The 15,570-nt window shown below is 46.9% G+C and overlaps 2 protein-coding genes across 5 annotated transcripts in view; one reads left to right on the forward strand and one right to left on the reverse strand.

Annotated features, from left to right (window-relative positions):
- Pitrm1 (pitrilysin metallopeptidase 1) overlaps positions 1–8,038 on the forward strand; it is a 32,421-nt gene extending 24,383 nt beyond the window's left edge. For 2 of the 3 annotated variants that reach the window (XM_051151447.1, XM_051151446.1), the window contains exons 21-27: positions 1,261–1,381; positions 2,474–2,545; positions 3,158–3,270; positions 5,302–5,427; positions 6,342–6,487; positions 7,337–7,439; positions 7,568–8,038. In XM_051151447.1, coding sequence (XP_051007404.1) covers positions 1,261–1,381; positions 2,474–2,545; positions 3,158–3,270; positions 5,302–5,427; positions 6,342–6,487; positions 7,337–7,439; positions 7,568–7,661 — 775 coding nt within the window. In that variant the 3' untranslated portion in view covers positions 7,662–8,038. The remainder of the gene's footprint in view (positions 1–1,260; positions 1,382–2,473; positions 2,546–3,157; positions 3,271–5,301; positions 5,428–6,341; positions 6,488–7,336; positions 7,440–7,567) is intronic. The other variant, XM_051151448.1, reaches the window with a different exon arrangement.
- A 1,513-nt stretch (positions 8,039–9,551) lies between these two features.
- Pfkp (phosphofructokinase, platelet) overlaps positions 9,552–15,570 on the reverse strand; it is a 67,059-nt gene continuing 61,040 nt past the window's right edge. For both annotated transcript variants that reach the window (XM_051151451.1, XM_051151449.1), the window contains 4 exons: positions 15,014–15,125; positions 12,981–13,080; positions 10,808–10,910; positions 9,552–10,001 (listed from right to left, as the gene is read on the reverse strand). In XM_051151451.1, the coding sequence (XP_051007408.1) occupies positions 9,851–10,001; positions 10,808–10,910; positions 12,981–13,080; positions 15,014–15,125 (466 nt within the window). In that variant the 3' untranslated portion in view covers positions 9,552–9,850. The remainder of the gene's footprint in view (positions 10,002–10,807; positions 10,911–12,980; positions 13,081–15,013; positions 15,126–15,570) is intronic.

Here is a 15,570-nt window from a genome sequence, read left to right on the forward strand (position 1 = left end):
AGTTCCTGAGAGTCACTAACAGATGCTCCAGGGCTGCTAGCTGGCAGGGATTGGGCCTTTGTTGTCATGTGGGCCTGGCTTGCACTTCTTCCCTTGCAGCTGCAGTCTGTGCTTACTCTTACACCCCAGCTTTTTTTAGCCCAGCACTCACCATAACTCCCCAGGCCAGCCTAGCCCAGCACTCACTCCTATACTCCAGGCTAACTGTTCCGAGTGTTCATTTTACACCCTAACACTCACCCATACACTGGGCTCTCTTCCTCCTGTGTTCACCCTCACCCCCTAGTCTAGCTTAGCCAGCCCTGAGCGCAACACCCAGAACCAGCCTGGATAACTTCATCCTTAGACTGTCTACCTCCTCCATAAAAGTGCTTTTGCATGTTTCTTACATGCAATAAATCGATAATATATACAAGCAGTGAGTGTATAGGCCACATGTGGTTAGTATTAATTCAGAAATGACCGCTGTGAATTTAACACCCAAGGTGGGAAACATGCACACTGTCAGCACCCTGCACAATTTCATGTGATAATCTTTGTGATTTCTCCAGGCTGGAGGAGCTTGCTAAAAGGACATCTTTAAATGGTTTTGGCCCCTTAAATGTCTGTTTTGTGGAGATGGAGAGATGGCTCAGCAGTTAAGAGCACTTGCTGCTCTCACAGGGGACTACAGTTTAGTTCCCAGCACCTACATTGAACAGCTCACAACCGCCTGTAACGCCAGCTCCAGAGAAGCCAATGTCTTCTCCTGGCCTCCATGGGACCCACACACATGTCCCTATACATGGTACATGTAGACATGCACACATATAGAAAATTTTTGTTTGGGGGTTGTGGTTTCAGAGTGCTGAGTTCTTTTTTGGATAGTCATGTTTTCCTGCCTTTGCTATAGATCTCAAGGCATTAGTGGGAGGTGTTGATGTTCGCTCTCTTTCTTTTGCCCTTCAGAAAGTTTGTGCGTTAGCAGCTATGAGGCAGTGCTGTGCATGTCCCACTGACCACACTGGTGTTAAAGCTGCGTCAGGGGATGAGACAGCTATGTGATTCCCACATCTGGCTCCTGTTTCTTTTGAACATTTTTTTGAGTATTTTATAACAAAAGCAATGATAATCACTTTATTTTTTGTGTCCTTTATACAAAAAAGTGACAACTTAGTAAAATAGTGTGAGGTGGTTTTTGGTTTGGGTTTTGGAGTTTGGGGGTTTGGTTTGGTTTGGTTTAGCTAGATGATTTTACACATACACAATTGTTCTCTGCAGATGCTCAGTGAATGCCACCCCTCAGCAGATGCCCCAGGCTGAGAAAGAGGTGGAAAATTTCCTTAGAAATGTTGGCCGCAGCAAAAAGGAGCGGAAACCCGTCCGCCCGCATATTATTGAGGTAACAGAATCCAGGTGTGGTTCTTACCTTGACACACATCAGCTGACTAACGGCATGCGATCTATAGGAGTTAAAGTCCTTATGATTATAGTTGAGAGACAGGTGTATGGGAGGACTAAGCATCAGCTTAGCCCAGCATCAGCCTACGTAGGTGACGTCAGACCCTTTCTTTGGTCCTGGACCCTCTACCAACTGCTTTTGTTCATGCATAACAGTGAACATTGTCTTGACCGGGAAGAGCAGAGTTTGGCCTGGGATATGGTAGCGTAAAAAAGCCAGAAGCATGGATCTGATGAAACTATCTCTTGCAAGTTGGTGAGGCTTTGAGTTACCACACAAGGTGGTAAAAAGCCTTTTCTCTGTGAATCATTATTTCATGGGTTTTTATCTTTGGGTACAATACCTGTCAACATTAGTCTTATTGGTTCAATTGATTTGCAAAGGTTTGTCTGGGCTTTGTTTTTTGAGTCTGAGTCCCTGGAAGCCTCACTTGTTACTGCAGAAGGCTGGCACTCCGCAGATCTTAGAGGAGTTATTTTAGTGTCTTCTCTGCTGTGGTTCACCATTTGGCATTTGATCTCCCTGTGAAGAGAGGCCTCATGGAGGTGACCTGCTGCTCCTGTGGTCCCTCTGTCTGGTGCCTGTCACGTCACCCCAGCCTCATGCTTTAGAAGATAGAGAGATCTTAGTCATTGTTTTTGTTGCTGCTGTTACATTTATTTCTATGTGTGAGTGAAGTGTGCTGCAGTGAAGTGTGAAGATCAGAGGACAGCTTGTGGGAGTCAGTTGTCTCTTTCCACCTTGTATGGGTCCAGGCCCATTGAGGCACCTCACTGGCCTTGAAAGACACAGCTTTATGACTAGAAAGTACCAGGGCAGGGAGTGATTTAAAAATGATTTTAAGTTTGTGTAAGAGCTTTCTGTATTGACTATTTGAAAAAAAAAATGTACTTAAAATTTTACATCTTTACAACATGAAGATTGTCCGACTTGGCTAGCCTATGTAAAGGAACTCTGTGAACTTTATAAATAATACTTAGTTAAATATTTCAAGGAAATTTCTTTTCACTCTTGGACACTTTCTGTTTTCAGAAACCTACACCCAATGGCCCCGGTGAAGGTGCACATGTTAATGGGTCCCAGATCATCAGAAAACTGATAACGGTAAGTGACCACAGGCTGTCAGGCTTTTAAAAGCTGTGTGCCTGTCCACCTCTGGTTATGAGCATTCTTCTAGCAAGGCCTTTCCAGGGCTTAACCACAACCTTGGACTTGGGGACTTGCTGCCTATTCCACCCTAGTCCTTTTCTCTTGAGATAGCCCAGAATGGGTGTCATATTCTTTAATAAGCCTCAACGTAGTCTGCCAGATGACCTCATCACTTCTCAGTTTACCTCATTTGAATATAGCTAATGATGCTTAAATCTCAACAGCCACCTCCGGTTAGGCAGTTACTTACAGGATCCCACAATTGTGCTGCTTGATCTGGCTCTGTACAGTATGGTGGTTTAATGTGTTCCTGGAAAATCAGCCACAATCTGAAATGCTTTTAATTTAATAGTAATTCTATTTTAATGCAGCTTGTCAAAGGTGGAATGTTTCTTGCTAGGTTGTAAATGTAATATTACATGAAATTCTGCTGTGTCAGCTCTTAGCAGTGCCTCACTAGTGAGTCCCATGGAGAAGAGGATGCTGGGATGGTGCCCACTGGGTTTACTGCCTGTGGGCTATATCGTTTGTGCATCACAGTCTGATCCATTGGCGTCTGCCCCTTAGGACCCCACCTTCAAACCCTGCCAGATGAAGACACACTTTGTGCTGCCCTTCCCTGTGAACTACGTTGGCGAGTGTGTGAGAACCGTCCCCTATGCTGATCCTGACCATGCCAGGTAGGAGGAGGGGTGGCAGTGCACCCCCTCTCGCACATCCAGACTTCAATAAAATTGTCCAGCGTGATAGAAGGTAGAAAGGGGGCTGGCTGGGGAGGTGGCTCTGTCGGTGCTTATCATGCAATCGAGAACCTCAGTTGAGATCCCGACACCCACAGAAAAGCCAGATGCAGTGGCGTCTGTAACCATGAGGCCGGAGACAGGCAGACTCCCGGAGTTGACTAAGAAACCCTGTCTCCAAAAATAAAGAGCATTCTGTCAGAAGAATGACCATGAGAGCTGAAGGTTCACTCTCAAGTGAGTGAGGTCACTACACAGCACAAAGCAATTAGAAGGAAAAGAACGACCAGCAGGCAGTTGACACGGGAACACCAAACCCTGCACCAACCGTATCCAGCCCAAGTGACTGGCTAGCATGGTGGACGCTGTCAGCTTAGAGTCAGAGTCATGGCAGTGCTTTCCTCTCGGGTGAGGCTTCCTGCTTCTGGAAACAGTTTGCCTCCCAGCTGTTCTCAGAGGGCAATGTTTCTAATATCTTTTGGGCTGTCCATTTTTCTCCTTGTCACAGGGCCACGGAGCCAGACTGCCCCAAGACACTAGTTCTCAGAGAACAGTTGAGATAAACAAGGGGACCTATCCTGTACACACAGTCAGCTCAGAGCAAGAGCTGTGCACGCAGCACATGACAGTTTGGTGATATGATTTATAATACAGAGAGAGAGAGAGAGAGAGCATGCGTGCATGCATACCCACAGGCCTGCATGTGAGTGCAATAGCAGAGTACGAGCTGCTTTGTATACAAGAAGTTTCTGCACCAGCTTGGCACGCTGGACCATGTGTTGCATTGTACCCACCTGTCATCCGCATGCGGAGACTATACCAGTCAGCAAGAGCGCATAAGCAGAACAAAGCACACCTCACCCAGTGGTGTATAAACAGCTCCTTTACGGATGCCCAGTGTTGCATGGTTACTTTTGTGAACTGTTTATATTCCTAAGCAGTCGTGTATGCAGCAGCATATATGCTTAGAGCAAATGTCCTTCAAAAAGACCAACTTGCTCTTCTCATCTCTATACAACAGTTGTGAAAGTTAGTCTTAAAACCGTCTGATAAATGGAGAAGGAACCTTGCGCTTGCATTTTACACACACACACACACACACCAGTCACTCTGAAGCATATCAGCAAGGATGTTAGCAAGGGCACAAAGCCACCAAGGAGAAAAAGCAAGACACTGTATTAATTACCCTTGTCCCTGCTGTGACAAAACACCTGGTAAAAACAGCTGCGGAGGGCAGGGTTATTCTGTTTACAGTTGGAAACTGTGGTCTGTCGGGACCGTATCCTGCTATGGCAGCAGAAAAGGGAAACCGCTCACATTGTGTCCTCAGCCAGGAAGCAGAGAGCAGTGGCTGCTGGTACTCGGCTCACACTCTCCTCTGTATGCTGCCTGGGACTCCAGCCCAGGGGGCAGCGCTGCCAACATTCAGGTTCCATCTTCTCACCTTAGTAAAATGAGGCCAGGCACTCCTGCCCAGAGAGGCCCAGTCAGGTTGACGGTCCATATTAGCCATCATAGATGGGATGGTATGCAGTGTGTGAGCTGCAGGGAGACTTTCAAAGGGGCAGCTAGAGGTGCATGGATAGCGTACCCCAGGGTTCCTGCAGAGAGACAGACCCGTAAGGAGAAGGCAGGCTGTCCTGCAGCCCTGAGGTGGCAGCAACCCAGATGGATGCATCTGTGAAAGCAAGGGGGTCAGGAAACAAGAGACAGTTCCAGGTTCCTCTGAGGGATGCTGGACTGGGTGTTCTGCTGCTGCCTCAGAAACTGAGAGACGCCAAGTGACAGAGAAGTCAGAGTGCTTGCAGGAGGGCCACAGATACCTGACCTCACAGCCTAACCAGGTTCCATTTTCCTTCTCAGTCATCCACCCCATTTCTTGGCTTTGGTTTTTGTCATACTTGCTGTGAGCCATGCTCTTTCTAACTTGCTATTTTTTTTTTTTTTTTTTTTTGGTTCCCTTCATTTCAGCCTTAAAATCCTTGCCCGTTTAATGACGGCTAAATTCTTGCATACGGAAATCCGAGAAAAGGGGGGTGCTTATGGTGGCGGCGCTAAACTCAGCCACAGCGGGATTTTCACGCTTTACTCTTACAGGTAAGTTTCTGAGCTCCCCTGTGAGAGCAGCCACATTGCAGCCACTGGCTCTGTTCCCTCTGCATTATCATTCTGCGAGAACGTTAGGGTACAGCAAAGGTTACACCCGCTGCTTGTGAGGCTCCCATCTCAGGCAGCTGTTTCTTTCCTGTTGCAAAGATCAAGCACAGTAGTGTAAGGCTTGCGTTGCTGCGTTGTCTACATTAGACAAAAGTCCAGCTTCGTCATCAGCCTGTTTTGGCACTTCGAGTGGTTTCCGCACTTGCTTCCATGTGGGAACCTAATCAGGATGTGGTTCTGTTGGGTTTTCATCAGTGTGAGACTTGCCATTTTCTGTAAATGTTTAGTTTCTGAGGCCCTACTGCCTGAAGTCTTGTACGCCAACCTGCTAAGAGCAGGGAGGCTTGCCACTGGCACCATTCTCCTTGCCCTGACTCTGTACCACAGAACTGCACTTTAACCAGGAAAGGTCCCACTGACCAGTCTTCAGGTCCTTGATGGGGACCCTAAAGGGCTTAGACACAAGAAAGGACTCCAGAAATCTCCCCATGTTCAGCTAACTCCGGGATTATTCTGGGTCTGTCTTAGGGAAGTAAAGACTAGTTTAATGGCTATTTTCCCTGCGGCTCTTCTATAAGGCCTTGGTATTGCTGACGACACTCCATCCACGGGACTTCCTCTGCAGATGAAGTCATAGTCTAGCATTGAGGTCAGCAGGTGAACTGTGGTGTTAGATACAGAGGGCGTGTGTTGCAGGCCTTCCTCAGTCAGCTTTACGTTGCTCCATTAGTGGACTGTGTGGAGTGTAGGGGATCAGACAGCAAAGGTTTAAAGGCCCGCTGAGTCAACATGACCACCGTAGGTTGTTCCCCTATGATCTGATGCTCCAGTGTTGGCTCTTTTGGGTTTCCCAGGGACCCAAACTCCATAGAAACACTCCAGTCCTTTGGGAAGGCTGTAGACTGGGCTAAATCTGGAAAGTTCACGCAGCAGGACATTGACGAAGCCAAGCTCTCCGTTTTCTCTGCTGTGGATTCTCCCATCGCTCCATCGGACAAAGGTACTTTGAGTTCCAGGAACATGGATGCGTGGTTTCCCCCAGGCAGCCTCTCAGCTAGTCGTCTGAGCCACGTGCCTCTGGACTCAAGAGAATGAAACACAGTAGTAACTATGCCATTTCAGTTTTTCCCATCTCTGTCCTATGTGACACGACTTCCAGACTTGAAGGTCTGAACATTGACCCCCCCACAAGCAGCTTCTTGCCCACTGAGGAGATGGCTCCATCAGGAAAGTTCTCGCTAAACAGCAATTCCAGCCTGTGTTGAATCCGTGTGAAAAGCCAGGTGCTTCTTAATCCCAGCACTAGGAAGTTGAGAACAGGTAGAGCCTCAAGGCTCACCAGCCAGCCAGCGTTCCCTTAGCTGTGCTCCTGGCCAATGAGGGAGGCCCTGTGTCAAAAAGCAAAGCCAGGTGGGTGGCACTGGATGGATGGCTCAGTGATCAGGTTGCTCTTGCAGATCTCAGCTTGGGTCTCAGCACCTGAATCCTGCAGCCAACACCCACTTGTAACTCTAGCTCCAAGGGGATCTGATCTGACAGCTAGGCAGGGTAGAGGCAGGCATTTTGACATAGCACAAGCCTGGCCACGTCATTATTTGTGCTGCTTTTGTTTGGGGTGTTGTTACCAGTATGTGAGCTATCCTGTCTCTTCCGCCATACTCGGTAAAAGGGATCTATAATGGTTCAGTTCCATTGTGCAGAGGTGGATGCCAAGTTTGACCTCTCTTAGCCATGCGGTATTTTTGGTTGAAAAACATACCCTAAAGTGGCATGAGTGTTCCCACCATAGTGAACACAGCGCTCCCCATGCACGTCATCTCCCCAGCCACACCTGTGGTTTAACTTTTAGGCATGGACCACTTCCTGTACGGCCTCTCCGATGAGATGAAGCAGGCATACCGGGAACAGCTCTTTGCTGTCAGCCACGACAAACTGACCTCTGTGAGCCATAAGTGAGTATGTGTGCCCTGGCTTCCTGTGTTCAGCTGGGGGAAAGGGAAGTCAGGGAGGTGGAGGCTCCGTGTTGACCACTAAAAACGCCTTGACTAGGAAAGAGCACACTGTGCCGTCTCCCTTGCAGGTACCTTGGCATCGGGAAGAGCACACACGGCCTGGCGGTGCTCGGACCAGAGAATTCAAAAATTGCCAAAGACCCATCGTGGATCATAAGATAATGTGTCCACATGTTTCTGAGTGTGGGTGAGAAATCAGAGGCTTTTAAATACTAAGCCTCGGAGCTAAATTCATTGTGGATGGATGGTCACAGTGTGACTGGCTTCTTTGTTGCAAAAAGCATAGTTGTGTCATATTAAAAATCTGACCAAAGCTGTTTATTGACTGGCAAGTTGGGCAAAAACTCTGAAGGAAGTCCTGTGACCATGAAAAGATTCCCTAATCATGCGTTAAATGACAAAGGTGAACAAATTAAAGTTCTGAAGTGTCACTAAGCCTAGAACATTTATTTTAAAAATAAAACTCAACTGACCTACCCAAACTTTAGTCATTATTATAAGTAATATTTTATTGCTTTAATATTAATGTTTAGGCCTTCATTTAAAATTTGCTTGGAGAAATGGCTCAGCAGTTAAGAGCACTTGCTGCTCCTGCAGCCTGGGTTGGGTGCCTAGCTCACAGCCATCTGTAACTCACTCCAGTTTCCAGGGATTTTATGCCCTCTTCTGGACACTATGGGAACTGCATGCATTTGGTGCACAGACATACATGCAGGTAAAACATTCATCCCCATCAAGCCAGAATAGATTGATTTTTGAAATGAGCACAAGAACAGAGGTAGAGGTGTGCATGGTGCGTGTGTGATCACACTGCAGGGCAGAAATGAAGCTGTGAGTCCCACAGGCTGCCCGTGAGCATCTACCTCCACAGCTGGTAGCGTTACTGCTACCTCCGGCGTTTGCCCTCTGCCTTTACTGAGACAGGGAGAAAATAACTGAGTGCCATGTCTGAGGATAAAAGAAACAAGCTGGCATTTAATCATCCCTTCCCTCTGTAACAGTGTCCTCATTTCTGCTGTGTAGCTATTAGAGGATGGCTTTAAGTAGCAGCCACACTAGCGACAAGAAGCAGGGAGGCTGCCTTGAAGGTAGCTCACTAGGCTCGGGCGTGGTGGGGTCAAACATTAACCCTCAACAGCAAGCCAGGATCTTCCAGAGCGTGAAAACCCAAGTTCCAGCCAGGAACCCTAGTGTAAAACTAGGGCTGAACTTAAGAATCTGACCACGAGCTCATATTGTCATTTTACATTTCTGTACATGATCCCATTTTAAAAGTTCATAAACCTACTTGGGAGTCGTGATGTGCATCTTCATCCTAGCACCTGGGAGGCGGAAACAGTAGGATCATTGTGAGCTCATAGCTGGTCTGGTCTACAAAGCAAATTCCAGGCTACCCCCCAAATAACTAAACTCATAAACCTGGAGTCAGTCTTCTCCACCTGTATGATCATCAGTGTCAAAGCCAGATAAGCAACATGCTCAGGTACCAGGCCAGTGGCGGGGGGGGGGGGGGGGGGGGGGGGAGGGGGGGCGGGGGTTGTCGGGGAGGGGGGGAGGTAGAGGGATGGGGCATGGGGAGAGAAGATAATCTGCAGACATGATGCATGTAGAGGCTAGAAGACTTCCTCACGCATCAGCTGCCATGTTTTGTTCAGTTTTATTTTCCGAGGAAGTGTCCTCGCACTGGCTGCAAGCTCATTAAACAGGCTAGGGTGGCTGGCCAGCACTCCAGAGATCTGCCTGTCTGGTAGTGCATGTCATTGCTCCTGGCTTTTTCAATGGGTGTGAGGACCAAACTCAGAGCCTCTGACCCATCACTCACTTCCCGTGGATTTTTGGCACAGCCGCGAAGGAGAGCCATGCTCACCAGGTGGCACATGGCTGCTGTTTATCACAGTGCCTTCTTTCCCCCCTCGTCTGACTTTGTATTTGCACGGTCCCTATGTCTACTTGCCCCTGGAGCATCTACCCTCTGTCCACAGAACTGCTGAGGAAACCTTTGGTGGCATGGAAAAACTATCCTAAGGTTGATACAATAAACCGAATACCATGGGAGTTGTAACCAAATGTTTAATTCCACAAGATACACACATGGTAGAGCAAAGACAGTACCCCGTACAGTAGAAAACTGACACCGGATCAAGCGCATAAGGCTGGGTTCGTATCTCAGGGTCTGATGGGGCAGTGGTTATGGCAAGTGGCGCTCTCTGATTATTACTGCTGACAATACTTGGTCAACAATACTTGCATAAAGTGCTGATAAATAACTATGTTACAAAAAAAGGATGGTCCCTGGGGAACGTTGCAGGCTTCCCTAGACACGTGTGTAAGTCAGGTGGTGGCATGCTCCATCAGATAGGTGCCAGTTCTCCCTGGGGCTGCTGGTGCTGCAAGGGCTCCAGCTGGCCTGAGTCAGACACATCATAGCTTGCTTTGTACTTGGCCAAGATCTTCATAAGAGGCCGCAGTTTCAACCACCACTGCTTCTTGGGGATCCGGTGCCTGTCAGGAAGACATGTCAGCCATCTAGGATTACATGCGTGCTGGAAGACAACTTTCAACTGCTACAAGCTGCTGGGGGCTGTTGGAATAGCCTGCCCAGAAAGATGGGCTTTGTGTTACAGTCACCTGAAGAAACTTAGAAGGATGAGGCAACTGTGTTTCGTTTCAAGACATAGTCTTACTGTGCACCCAAGGTGGCTTTAAATTTGTAATACTGATGCTGGTCACGAGAATGCTAAGATGACAGATATACACTACCATACCCAGTGTGTGTGTGCATGTATGGCTGTACATGTGTATGTGTGTCCATGTCTGTGCATGTCTGCAAGTATGCATCTGTTTATGCATGTATGTGCGTGCGTGTGTGTGTATATGCATTTGTGTATAATACATGCATGTACATGCTTGTATGTGTATGCATGAGATTGAATCTGGGCCCTATACAGCTAGGTAAGTGCTCTCCCACCAAGCTATGTCCTCAGCCCATTCCCCTGAATCAGCCTCTCAGCACTGGGATTGCAAGGATTGCATGGCCCTTCCTTCACACAACTACCGCATCCCCGCTTCCCAGATCAATTTCCACAGGTCAGATGAAGCCATTACCTGAGTCATCGCCTGTCCCCTCCCCCCACACACACATGTATATGCATATTTAACTAGCTTCGGAAAAGCTCATATGTTACCTAAGACAGTTCACTAAGTGAGCTCCCTGGCGCAACCAGGGTAGCACGGGTGGTCTGTCCTCAAAACTCCTATTTTTCATTCTTTCTCGTGATGAGATTTAGAAAAACATGTCACCGACTTACTCAAAGTCCGTTTGCTTCTTCAGTTCTGACACTGGCTGAAACAGGATGTCTCTCTTGCTTATTCCCAGGACACATATGGAATCATCATGAAGAAATTTCTTCCCTGTGAAAGTTAAAGAAGCAAAACTAAGAACTACTCAGAATATTGGGTGGACATATTAAACATTGTAGGAAGGCCAGGACAGGGAAGGGAGAGAGACCTTCAGAGAGCAAATCAGGGAACTGAGAGACTCCCAGCTCCTGGGAGGCCTGAGGAATGTCAGGTTTGTACAAAGCCCAATGGGGTGAGGATTATAGCTGAGAACCAGCTGTCCCATCTCTTGAGGGGACCTCTGTGAGCAGGGTCCTTTCCAGGCTGCCAACACAGCTCTGGTCTTTGAGCTGTGTCTCCTTAGACACCCTCAGAGTTCCTCCAGTTTGGGGAACAAAGAAGCCTGGACTGTGCTGCAGCCTTCCTTATGTCACACCTGCCACCCACATGCAGTACGCCTACAGCACCGAGGCCACCCGTGGAAAAGGTTCCTGGAAAGGAGCATTTTGTACAGAGCAGGTCAAGTATGTCACTAAGTAGTGTATTAAGATTTCACTTTAGTAATTAATGTCCAAGAACAAACGGGGAGAGGAAATCTATGCAGAAAGAAAGACTACAAGAGCATCAAGTGGTGCAGACAAATTATCAAGAGAGAAAAAAAAAAAAAAAAGTCAAGATTTTGAAAATACTAGAAGCCAGTAGGAACTATTTATCTCCATGTTGCAGAGCGCCACTTTCATAAACCACACGCTGCACATTGGATAGGTCTATCCTGATGAAAAAACACACCTAGTACGACTGATAAAGGAGCCTGAGGTGGGGAGAAAGGGCCAAAAGCCTGGCCAAATAGCCAGTAGGAAGAGGGATCGGAATCTAGAAATGCAGGCCTCGAAATGGAATAGTAGGAAGTTTCATGCAACTGCTTTGGAAATGTAAACGATTTTGCACTATCCTAGAAAGCAAAACTTACAAAAGCAATCCAAGACAAAAAGCAAGTGTGTAGCTTCAGTAAGTGTGAATGTAACCCATTTAGTGGTCAAACCTTTCCACAAAGGCCACTGGAGATTTTGATGGGTGGCTGCACAGGAAGGGTCTACCAGATATCCCGAAAGCTAACCTCACATCCTACACAGACCACTGGGCAAGCCCACCTCTTCATTCTCAAGGTTGACCCTGCTGTCCAACAAGGAAAATATCAGTGGACAAACAGCTGGCAGATGTTTTCCATCACTGTAACAAATGGCCTGCCCCGAGAACTGCAACACCTGGAAAGTCTGGGTGACAGTCATGGGCCAGGTAAACACAAAGGAAACCGGTATGCCTGTGAGTGAGCCTCCACTGAACATACATCTGGAGTAGGTGTCAGGTGGGGGAGGGGAATGGGGGCGACTGGACCCCAGACACTGCAGCATGTGGAGACACATGAAGGGGCTGGTCTTCCTGAGCAGTTCCATCATGTGTGTTCATCAACATGTAAACAAGGCCTTCAAGGAAGTACACCACAGCCCTTCCTTCATGCAAGCTACAAGGCTGGGCTACACCTTTCGAGAAGTATTCTCTTGAGATTTATTCCCTTGTTAGTGACATTCTACAAGAAGCCAAGGGAATGGTTATCATGAAATCCCAAGGTTCCCCCTAGAAGATAGAAGAAAATATTGAAGACAATATTCAGGGTTTGCAGAAGGAAAATAGGACAGAAACCTCCAGGTCACTTCTACATATCCCCAGGCCCTGTGTAAAGCTGCCTGTGGATCAAATCAATGAACCAGTGTTGTATGCCCTAAGTAGAATGTGTTTCATGATACCACAGAAATAATTAAAAACCACATTTTGCAATCTTGCTAATGGAGAGCAGTATGTGCCAGGCAATCTTCTGGCTAACAAGAATGCTACCAAATTATCTGTCATCCATCGCTAACAGCAGAGACAAAACATGTGTTTTTATTACTTATGTTTCATTTTTACCTTGTGAAGTCATGAATGGTATCCAGTACTCAGACACGGAGAGCTAACACAGTGTGTCAGACATCTCAGTGGTAGATTTGAGGAAGGGCAAACACCATAGCTCTTCTAATGTAGAGGTCCCCAGTGAGCCGGCTGAGGCGCCTCACACTGTGCCCAGTCTCCCCCACTGCTTCCTACCTGCGCCCTGGGACCCCTTCAGTTTGTCTGTGATCCACTCCATAGCTCTGGCAGAAATTTTGGTTCCAAAGTTTCGATCAAATGGAGAAGGCGCTCCTCCCTGGGGTGGACAAGTCATACGAAATGTAAACAACACAGCAATTTCTCCTGATTTTTTGAAAAAAGAAACCAGTGCAAAATACCATAGCTTAGCGTGATGGGTGTAGTATTCAGAACTGCAGATCTGCAAACATGGCTTGGTTTTGCCTATCTAGGACAGGAAGGACATAGGTCTGCAAGTCCTGGAGCCTGACCTCAGCCCACTACACAACCTTGTAGTGGCCTCAACTAAACAGGTAAGCTAGCATTCTTTGTGTCTGTCTGTGTGGTACAGGCATGTGAGATATGCTCACCTATATGTACACATGCAGAGGGCGGAGCAACGCATCACAGGTCTGTATCTGTGGCTTTCCACCAATTCCCCTGAGACAGGCTCTCATAACTGGAAGCTCCTCTTTTAGCCCAGGCTGCCTGGCCAGCTAGTTTTACGGATCTGTCTATCTCACACCCCAATGTTGGGGTTACAGGCACAAGTAGCCACACCTGGCTTATTATATGGATGCTCGAGATTCAAATCTGGGTCCTCACTTTAAAAAAAAAAATTATTAAATTTATTTATTTAGTGATTTTTACATCCTAATCACAGCACCCTCCTTCCTCTCCACCAGTCCCACCCTGCAAACAACCCAGATATCCTTCAACCAAAGAATGGAAAAAGAAACTGTGGTACATTTGCACCATGGAATACTACTCAGCTATTAAAAACAAGGAAATCATGCAATTTGCAGGCGAATGGATGGAACTAGAAAAAACCATCCTGGTCCTCATTCTTGCAGAGCAAGGGCAATTACGCACGGAGCCATCTTCCCAGCCCATTTCTAGTTGTGATCAGAGATGAATCACAACTTCCTCGACTGGTAAAAATCTGTGGACTCACAAAAATGAGCATACATGTTCCTACTCATATTAACTCCAGGACTTGATGAACCCTTTGGGAACAAGTTAGTGGCTCCCAGTGTAAATGTTCCCTGGAGTGAGCATCTTCACTCTCTGACAACACAGCATCACCAGGGGGCTCTGGGCATGACTGAGACTCTTCCTCACTCAATGATGTGGGAGAACAATTTTGGTTGATGCCTCGTGTCAAGCTTGGGCCTCCACATGTACATACCACCAAAAAAACCTAAAAGGTTCATATACACACATGCACACATAAACACATGGAGGAAGATGCAAAAGTTCCCTACATTGCACACAGGCCAATAAATAAAGAGCAATGGGGCCTCTGACCTCCAATCTTGTCACCTGGGCACACTCATCAGAAACGGAGAGTATAAAAAAATAAGAAAAATAAAAAAATAAAGACAAAAGAAATGCCCATATTCGAGTGGAGGAGTGCAATCTTTCCAAATGATCTTGACCTGGCGAACGTGTCAAATAAATAATACTAGTCTGATATTCTGCCTTCAATCTTATTAAATTCAATTAAGTAATCAGAGTATTTCAAATGACCAGTGTTCTTTCGTGTCTACCTGAAAGCTGATGGGTTTCCCCCTAAAAATCCTGCTGTGGCTGGAGTGTAGACTGTCTCCCCTATAGGCTCAAGCCATAGAACACTTGGTCCCCAACTCAGGGACTGGAGGAAGTGGCTTGCTGAGGAAGCCCTTGGCCCAGCTCCCAGCCCCACCTCAGGATTGCCCTCTGCCTCACACGCCTGCCCCTACATCCTCCCCATCATGACTGGCACTATGCCCTTAACTATAGGCCAACATCAATCCTTCATCAAGTTGCTGTTGTCAGCTATTTGATCATGGCCATAAACCCCAGATATCACAGACGACACAGAATCCTAAAGATGATAGCATTTGGTATGAATTAAGATTCTGCTTACTTGTAAGAATTTCAGAATTTACTTAGGCTCGCTTCCCACCCAACGGCACAGTTCTAAAGGGGTCTCCTGGAGGCTCACAGTTCGTGGAAGACCCTCAGCCTACCTGCTGCATGTGGCCCAGCACGTTTTTCCTGCAATCAAACACTCCTTTGCCTTCTTCTGAGTAGAGCTGGTAAATGAAGTCGGTGGTGTAATTTACATTGCAGCTTTCATTTCTGAAACGAAGGTGAAGGAGTCAAGGTTACCCAGGGCTGCGGAGAGGAGCCGACGGCTTTCTAGGGGGCAGCGCAATGCAGCCTGCTCAAGGCTCAGGGCGCCTCCTTCACCCCTAGCCCCACCCTGACTCTGTTGCTCCTTTCCCTCATAAAGGCCAGGGGGCTTAAGTAAATGAGTGGCCAATATCTTAAAAATATAGACGTTAGAGCAAAAATGAAATGTGAAAGCTGTCTTTAAATGAAGACCTGACTTTTTATTTTTATTTTATTTTTTAAAAATACATTTATTTTATTGCACATTCATAAAACAAACTACATACAGCAGGGAGAACCATGTGACAATCATGAGTTCTATAAATGTTACATTCATAGATTGTATTTGTCCAGCTTGAAGTAAACGTCTTTGCTGTCTTGTTGGGTTTAAATTTCTGAATGAAATTTATTA

The sequence above is a fragment of the Acomys russatus genome, chromosome 9 (assembly GCF_903995435.1).
Source record: "Acomys russatus chromosome 9, mAcoRus1.1, whole genome shotgun sequence".
NCBI lineage: Eukaryota > Metazoa > Chordata > Mammalia > Rodentia > Muridae > Acomys > Acomys russatus.